Genomic DNA, 9,210 nt, shown 5'->3' with positions numbered 1-9,210 from the left:
ATCAAACCAAACAACTTTCAGCTGCGCATCTGCCATGACAGAATGTATCTGAATTGGACTGAAGCCAGTTGAGGAGAGTTGTGTCTGGCTAAAACCAGAAATGGGATGTAGGAGAAGGAGGGTGACTGTGTCTGACTGACTGCAAACGCTTGAAAGGGATCACCTGCTATGCTGTTTTTACACATTGCAGTGGGGTGAGTGGAAGGGAAGGCAGGCATACAGATCTCAACAATGGCACATCCTGAGACAGAGAATATTTTCCCTGTAGTCAAAGTGACAAAAAGGCTCGATTTTATGATACATGTAGTATTATATATAACAGTATCAATGTATAATAACGGTTACAATCAGTGTATAATAACTGAACACATCATTCCCAAATTACAAGTTTGGAAAAGATGTCAAAGATAAATGTCTATCTCACTAAAAAAGAGTGAGTGCCACGCCCGCCTCCGTTGCATCTGCCTACAGCGTGTGAAAGGGGGGTGTGATTGGAGGAGCATCACCATGGCAATACGGTGACGTCTTCTCCCTTGCTCTAATTGGAGGAAACCCCGTGGCCCCAACTGCAGCCTACTGGTCTGTCAAACTACCCTTAAGGCCCGCCTCTTTCCCCGCGCTAAGCAACTACTGGTTAATAACTCTAAAAATGACTGTCGATCAAGTAAAATAACGATTTGTGATTGGAGCGACAAAATCAAGTTGAAACGCCCCATTTAGCAAGTTCAGTTGGATTTTACGACTGCTGCTGTTCTTTGCCTTTCTGACCAATCTCTCAAATCGGATCAATTTGTGGAGCAAATTTGGACCTCAGTAGGTCAGAATCGTTGAGTATCTTTTTCTTTTCTGTTTTTTCTTTAAATGTGTATACACTGGTTGATTAGTAAATCGAAGGCAAATTCTGGCGTGCTTAGTATTTTGTGTGAGCAACGTTAACGTTACATTTTTATTGAAAGGAGTGGCCCAAGTAGCTATGCTAGTTAGCTTTTGCTAACACTTAACGTTACCCTGCTAGGTGTACGAGCCAGCTTTGTGGCGGGTTGCCTTGCGAAATGTGTTTGGCAGCAGCTCTCTGCTTCCGATGCCCGCAACTAACCTAACGTTAATCTAGAAACGGTTTACGAGGTGATAAGATTTGAGTCTGTCAGTTAACTGTAAGTAACCAGAGATTTTTAAGGATGGTCAGCGTGAGCTGCTAACTTAGTAGCTAGTAAGTGCTGATGGAATCTGATCCTCATTCGCACAGTAACTTAATAGCTACCCAGCTAACGTTACCAGTTACTAGCCCACTCCCATCCATATCTTGCGGGTGCATGTTTTCCGATCTCATGATGAATACAAGCAGATTATTTTGTCCTGTAGTTATGAAAAACTTGCACTGAATGTCTGTCAACAGCATGCTAATGTAATCATTTCTTTTCGCAGCTTGTAACGTGGGGAACAACGTTGCCGTCGACCCTGCGCTGCCCCTTCTACCACTTACATTCCTTGACTGTCACATCCCCGGACTTCTGATTTCTTAATTCCCGGTGAATACTGCAGTACAAAAATATAAACTATGGATAAAACGGAGCTTATTCAGAAGGCCAAGTTGGCGGAGCAGGCTGAGCGCTATGATGATATGGCCGCATCTATGAAGGAGGTTACAGAGAAGGGGGACGAGCTGTCAAATGAGGAGAGGAACCTGCTATCCGTCGCTTACAAAAACGTGGTCGGAGCGAGACGGTCGGCATGGAGGGTGATTTCCAGCATCGGACAGAAGACCGATGGAAGCGACAAGAAGCAGCAGATGGTGACTGAATATCGGGAGAAGGTGGAATCTGAGCTGCGGCAAATCTGCCAGGACGTATTGGTAAAGTCTCATGTTTTACCATTGTTGAAAAGCAAAGCCTGCGGCATGGATTCAATTGACAATAAGTGTGTTAACCTATATGTAAGGACTAGGGAAGCGTCTTTCTGGAATAGTATAATTTCGAATCAGTGATATAGCTTTGCTCATTAAGGTTGCAGTTAAAGCATTATTGTATTACAGCCCAATAGAATCAGCTGGCACATAATTGGTCGGTGTTTTTCATTGCTACTGCCCCACTCCTGTTGTTGGCAGTAAAGTACTAAAACTAGACATCAGTTATTCACCGTCTCTGCTGCTTTTGGGACCTTGCAATCTCTGCCGCTTGTCTTGATCGGTTGTGAAAGAGAGAGGTCTTTTTTCTACTGAGAGCAATGCCTTGTATTGTCAGTTAGAGGCACACTGACCGCTCAATAGACCTACAGTTGATAGAAGGAATCACGTTTGCTCAACGAAAAAACACTTTATCCGAACACGTCGTCTGTATTGAGTCTTTCAATGTGCGATGTGGTCCTACTCTTTAGGATTAATCATGCCACATCTGTACACACGCCTTTAGCAGAATCCATAGTCGGACATGATGTGGTTGTTTTCGTCCAATAATGTGTGTCAAATGGCATCTCCCCTGTTTCCTGTGAGTTCCTCTGTTCTATAAATATGGCCTCTGTCGGAGAGAGGACAAGGAAGTATTATGTAGTCCGCCCACCGTTCCTGCCTTTTGGGAATCTGTAACTGGAACAATGGCTTGAAACCTTGTGAGGGCGTGAACTGACAAAAGGTCATAGTGACAATACCAGCAAGGTGTGTCTGAATGGGTGGGGGCAGAAAACAGGGATACGCAGGAAAGAAGGATCAGTCTGTATAGCCGTGTACTTCCCTGTTTGATAACCATGCAGTCCCATCTGGCACATCGAACTGTAATGTGGTTAGCCAAGTGCAAGAATTCATATGCATAAAAGACTTGTAAATTAGCCACAGCCTAGTTTGTTCAGGTCACTAGAAATGACAACCCCCTACTGAGCCACCTATTGAAATTCAGACATTAGTTTCTGCACTGCCAGGTGTAGTTGTACTGGAATACAGTGACTGTTAATGTTCCTATTCAGGGGGTGGGAGGTGGCACGCTTTCACCTCTTGTTTAATCCAAGGCAACAGCAGGGAATAGTGCTTTACATTATTTCTAGCCTGCCTTGATAATGGATTAGAGGAGATCTGGGTGGAGGCTTAGCTGTAAGATTGAGATGATTTCCCTGAGCTGCTGGCCTTAAAAATGCAGTGCAATGCTGTAGGGGCTGTTCATTTTCAACCACCTTCCCATGCGTGTTTCTTGAGAGAAAATGTGTGTTTGGGAGGTGTGTGTGCATGTCCCTGACTCAGCCTATCCCTGCTAGTGAGTGTTGACTGAGGGTGTGTCAGTAGAAGAGGGCGGGTGTAACACTTCATGCCGTAACTTGTCCGCTGAGCCCTGACAGGTTAGCTATGCACCCACGGAAGCAGCAGCACGGAGACTGCAAGAGACCAGTTAGCTGTTTGCGCGCCCCTCGGTCTCGACGATTTCCTGCACAGTACACAAGTGAAACCAGTGCAGTCAGACACATCTCAGCTGAGAGCATTCAGGTCTCGGTTAGAAGGAGGCAGCAGTGGCTTGATAATGCTTGGTTTCCATGTGGGATGGGATGCAGGGCTCCTAGACCAGACAGGGTGGGACCTGTCCACTTGAGCAGATTCGGGGTATTCACACTCTCCATCAGAGCATGACATTGCAGACCTCATGTTGACAATAGAATGCTTGCAACAAAATACATCTGTTCTTAAAAAAAAAAGTCGATGTACACTGTCCATTCTACCGTAGTCTAGGCTTGTCTGATATCCTTATGATGGGACGTAACCTTGGCAAATCACATTTCAAAGTCAAACTCTTGTCTAGGTTGTCATGGAGACGCCCCATGTTGTTCATGATCAATATTGTGTCTTGACTATCACATTTGATGAGAAACAAAGCAGGAAACCTAGCCGCTTCTCAAACTGAAAACTCCACTGCTAATTATAGTGTTATTGATTTGACAGTAAGGACAGCAGTTAGTTCAACCCCGAGGATTATATCAGCTCCTGCTAGACGTGTGAAGGCACTCGGAGATGTAGCCAGTTAGGCTTTCATCCAGCAACATCGTTTGGGCTGTCTTGTGAGCGTTGGTGACTGAAATCAGAGCCCTGTGTGAAAGCACTGTGAGCAAGGCAACTCCTCTGCTTGTCTATTGTGCAGTGCATGCAATGAGAGAGGAATGCTTGGCACTTGAGACATGCGCGTGTTTCGGCTGAGCCAATCTTTGTCAGTAAATGGCTGGGGAGTGGCTGCCGCGGTGGGTAGGGCTCGGGCCGGGCCAGCCTCTTTTCCCCCAGGTTTTTTGAAGAAAAATCATTTTTCTTCTAGCGTTTCATTCACTTTTCTATCAAAATTCTGTGGGAGTTAAAGAGAGAGAAATATTTATACACTCTTGAGCACAGTACTTGTCTCTGGGTCAGGACTCTCATTAGGTTTGAGGTGTTAGAAAGCGTTTTCATCCTGGGTGAAACGGTTAATCTGCTCTCTAAATCGGTTAACTTGACCATAAGCCACGGTCTCACTGACTCAGATTAGCCACAGTAATCTTCCCATGTCCCTTGAAAGGTAGATGGCTGAGCCTGTAGAGTGTATTCATTGGCGGGGGGGCACAATCTGTACATATTACTCTGTTTGCTGTTAAAATCCCTCTGCTGTCTTAATAAAGCAGCCGTATTCAACTCTTCCCTGTTAACATGTAGCCTTCGTGCCTTTAAATGAGCAAAACATCAAGGACAGACTTAATTTCATTCAGAATTTAAGATCAAATTTGTTGTTTTGTATAAACAATTCTTGCATTAAATCTGTGGCGTAATTGAATATAAAACTTCAGGGTCACTTTATTTAAAAGAAGTCGGTGGTTTTGCTTCTGCAGAATGAAACTTGTCACATTTGAACTTCCCCATCTCTACTAACTGTCATCATGAACTTACAGTAGGGCGGATCCTGAACTTGCCTGCCAGAGATGTAGCTGCCTCTGGTTTTTAAATATACATGCTCATTCTGCGAGCATGGTCCTTTCTGAGTTCAGCAGTAATATCTGGTGGTATGACGTAATACAGGCGGCACCGTAGGGCTATATGGGAACACTGGCCTTGTGTTTTTTGCTTGCATCTTTACTGTTTCCTAGGCTTTGATAATGGAACATTTGGGAAGAAATTTCACTAGGGAATGAAATGGAATGCTTTCAAGGCTGTTAAATTACACCTTAGGTAACGGTGTCAGCAGTAAGACAGCAGGCTTAGCTATACAGTAATGACGGAGGAACAGTGCTAATAGAATCAGTGTGGAATTTGGGGCAAAAGACAGCCATGAACACATAAGAGGCTTGGCCTCATTGTGGACTATTTGGAAAGACTTGAGCTGGAATTGACATGATGCAAAATGGTTCCTCCTTAAACGACTACTGGGTGAGCAGCATATGCGCTTGGTTCCTGATGGAGCGGAACTGTACTCATTGATCATTGAGGTATACAGCTATGAAGAGCAGAGGGAGTAGTGCTCTCTGGTGGACAGAGGCTGATGGAGATATTTATGATGGGTGCGGCCCACCTAGTCTTTTTGAGTCTTTTTGACACCCAAACCGTAATCATCATCAAATCCTAGTTTGTGCCCAGTTCAGCACAATAAGTGACAAATTCGATTTTTTTTTTCTGTTTATGTGAACTACTGGATTTGGCTCCAGCTCTGTCATTCTGGTGTCTTAGTGTTCTTCTGGTTTGGACTGATGATTGTGTACACATTTTCTCCTTGAACAAAATGATTGATCCTGTCATTTTTCTCTTCACAGCAACTGCTGGATAAATATTTAATTGAGAACTCCACGAATGCCGAGAGCAAAGTCTTCTACCTAAAGATGAAGGGAGACTACTACAGATACCTTGCCGAAGTTGCCGCTGGAGCAGACAAGAAAGGTGAGTTGAAGTGTGAGCTCCCTTCCTTCAAAAGGCCTTTTCCTCATAGGAGAAACGCCTTCTCTAAGGAGTTCAATATAAATTCTTGAGTTTTTAAGTTTTTGAAGTGAATAAATTTAATTTAAGTAGAATTAATATCTATCTTGCAACTAGCAACATTTTCGAATGCAAAGGTGGGGAATTGTACGTAAACTATACTTTTCTTTTTTTCCTCGTGTGTGTGATGTGTAGACGGCATCTTTTATGTGCCCAAGCCCTTTTTAATTGTCTGTAAAAGCTAAAATAAGCCTCTCCATCCCCCTTTTTGACTCTGGGCCCCTTCACACTCCAAATAGGAATGTGTCAGGTTTTGTCATGCTGAGAGCTGGAAATGATGTCAAGTAGGTTGGTGCGTAACACTCGCGCGACCACAGGGCCCCGTCTCATAGGAGGGCATAAAGTGGTGGGTGTCGGCCAACCGAGTGGGCCTCCAGCTCTCCCACAGGGCGCACGTTTTGTGACGAGCTTAAGAGTTTTTTCCCCCTGCCTTGACTGTTCTCTTATTAGCATTGTGTATTCCAGATTTAGCCGCTCGCCTAGAGGAAATCAACGTGCTAATACACAATGTTTCCCTGTCATTCGTCGTCAAAGTTTGATTCCTTCCTTTGTGTCCTCAGATACCATTGACCAATCTCAGAAAGCGTACCAGCAGGCGTTTGAAATCAGCATGGACAAGATGGACCCCACACATCCCATCCGCTTGGGCTTGGCCCTTAACTTCTCCGTCTTCTACTACGAGATCCTCAACTCCCCAGAGAAAGCCTGCTCCTTGGCTAAGAAGGTCAGCAGACGTTCTTATCCATGATCTATCGGGACGTTGTGTCGTCACGGTGACATCCGTGTGTCGACACATTTTTGAGAAGACAATAAGTCAGGAACAGTACATGACAAAAACTTCATACTTGCATCACAGGTTCCCCCTCTAGAGTAGATGATTTGATTAGATTTTGGAGCATCTTGCTGCACAAATTTGCATATTAATAGGGAAAACTGATTTTTATTGAAACTACTATAACTCCTTAATGCACCCATGTGTTGTGTGAAGACAAGTGTGTTGAAATATTTTTTAATTCATGTATTAATTAGCTAGATTTGTGACTGCATAACTGGTTATGTTTAATACATCATGGTGATTATTGGCCTCTTGTATGATAAAGCTTTTTTTCCCTGCTGTCAAAGTAATGGAAGTGTTAACGTTTTCTTTTCTGCTAACAGGCATTTGATGATGCCATCGCAGAGCTGGACAAGCTGAACGAGGAGTCCTACAAAGACAGCACTCTCATCATGCAGCTGCTCAGAGACAACCTGACAGTGAGTTTTGTCCTCCTGTTCTCACATGACACGTACATGATCGTCACAGTGGAAGCACCGCAGTATGTTTGTCCGAACGTCTTGTCTTACTGGTCTTAGTTCCATCTGCATTCAGATTCCCCAGCCTAGGAAGCAAACCTACTGGTTGTGCAGGATATATTTATTTGAAGAGATGGTTGATAATATTTGGGTTAAGCAAGGGAGCAAGTGTCGCTGCTGGTCAAACATATAACACTGTCTTTGTCTTCCTGTTTCTCCTATTTTTCAGTTATGGACATCTGACAACGCTGCCGAGGAGGGCGAGGGCGGAGAAGGAGGAGAGGGCGGCGAGAATGAGAACTAAAAGAAAACCCTCAATGTCGGGGTCATCTCCAAAAACAAAAAAAAGGAAAAAAAACTTTTTACACATCCTTCATTCCTTATTGCTCCACTTAAAAACATTCTACCATTCTACCAATGAAACCCATTACTGAAAAGAGCTGTGTACGCAAATGAAAAAAAAAAATCATTTTAGTCTTTTCACAACGCAGATTTGGACAAAAAAAAAAAAAAAGACACTGGAGAAAAGAGAAACCCTCCAATCCTTTGGTTTGTGTTTGTCCTGGCCTTCCATATGTGCAGTTTCTGCTGTAGAAAAGTATTGATAGCTTTACTTTGTATCGAAACCCTAGTTCGATTTAGAAGGCAAAGAAACATCATAGGGCCCATTATTGACCAATTGGAAACCTAAGTCCCATCAACTGAGAAGGTTCAGATCTGTTTTCTCAATAGGGTTGAAAATGTTTGTTAGATTTAAGAACTAGATTCCCCAATCCCCTTTTAGTGCGTCTGTCTCTACACAGTTACGTGGTACGGTTACAGCTGCTGAAGTCCAACTTGAAACAGATACATGAGTTCCATACTGCAGGGAAAGCCAGTGTACTTTATAAGCTGGCAACAATTGTTATGATACAGCCAAGTAGTGCCCGTCGGTTAAATCCTCACTTTCTGCCCTGGTTATGATGCCACTCCTTCACTGAAGCATGTCTGTTTTGGGGGAAAACGGTGGGGCTTGTCTGACCAAATACAGGGACCTTTTAATGGGAAGAAGACGATTCTGTCATGCATGTCTATTTAGATATTACACTGGAATGGGAGCAAATGCTGTAACACACACCAAGTCCAAGTGTCCAGTTTAGTACTTTTCAATGCAGGTTTGTACACATCCTAGAGAGGGTGTTTGGTTAGTCCAGTGATTGTCATTAGAGATTTGGACCACTATTGTGTTTTGCTAATCATCGATTGTAGTCCCCAAAAGCCTTGTGGAACTGTTTGATGCCCTATGTATCAGCTATGTAACATGAATAAAACATTTTATAAACCAAGTCCAAGTTTGTCTTTTGTTGTAATGTAACAATGGTGCTTTACTGCTGTTTGTATGTTCCATTTCTTTGTTATCCACACAGACCAAAGTAAAGTTCAGTTACAATGGCATCAACAACACTGAAAGTATAACATTTTACTTTTGATGGTTAAATGACAACCTCTAGGTAGAAATATGATTTTGAGATTACATTATTTTCTGGATTTTAGGTCATTTTAGATACCTCCTAAATTCCCACTGTAATGAGGAATCTGTTTTTTCAACCCCTTTATTGATGACTTGAGTTTATCACATCCCTCCTTAGGGAATGCACTAAAACAACTCATTTTCACGGGCTTCTCCGTTATTTTGAGATTTTTTTGGTGTGTGAGGGGGTTAAGGTATTTATAAACAAAATACCTCATAAAACACCTGGATCGTTATGAAACGATTATGCCAGCCATTTTAAATGTCTCTTTAGTTACTTGTCAGTTTGGTAGAGCAGTATCTCACAAGAGCAGCCCATATTGTAAAAGGGATTTTGAGAAGATAAAAAATGATAATCGATTATATTTTCGCAGTAGTTGAGCGCATCAATGTTTTATTTACCATTCGATAAAGTGATGCAACTCAGTGACATTAGTAGGATTTTTTT

At 42.9% G+C, this 9,210-nt stretch overlaps 1 protein-coding gene across 2 annotated transcripts; it reads left to right on the top strand.

Moving 5' to 3' along the window:
• Positions 1-727: 727 nt before the first annotated feature.
• LOC139927962 (14-3-3 protein zeta/delta-like) lies at positions 728-8,577 on the top strand. 2 transcript variants are annotated; one of them, XM_071920279.2, is made up of 6 exons: positions 728-817; positions 1,426-1,852; positions 5,740-5,863; positions 6,520-6,683; positions 7,118-7,213; positions 7,482-8,577. In XM_071920279.2, exons 2-6 carry the CDS (start codon positions 1,559-1,561, stop codon positions 7,554-7,556), a joined length of 753 nt encoding a protein of 250 aa, XP_071776380.1. In that variant the 5' UTR covers positions 728-817; positions 1,426-1,558; the 3' UTR covers positions 7,557-8,577. The 2 variants fall into 2 exon arrangements, with proteins under 2 accessions (XP_071776380.1, XP_078145812.1); XM_078289686.1 differs by having other exon boundaries at positions 812-826.
• The last annotated feature ends 633 nt before the right edge of the window (positions 8,578-9,210 follow it).

Source organism: Centroberyx gerrardi, chromosome 17, assembly GCF_048128805.1.
Source record: "Centroberyx gerrardi isolate f3 chromosome 17, fCenGer3.hap1.cur.20231027, whole genome shotgun sequence".
In the NCBI taxonomy this organism is placed as follows: Eukaryota; Metazoa; Chordata; class Actinopteri; order Beryciformes; family Berycidae; genus Centroberyx; species Centroberyx gerrardi.
The sequence above is the reverse complement of the archived record's forward strand: the minus strand, read 5'-3'. Positions and strand labels throughout refer to the sequence as shown.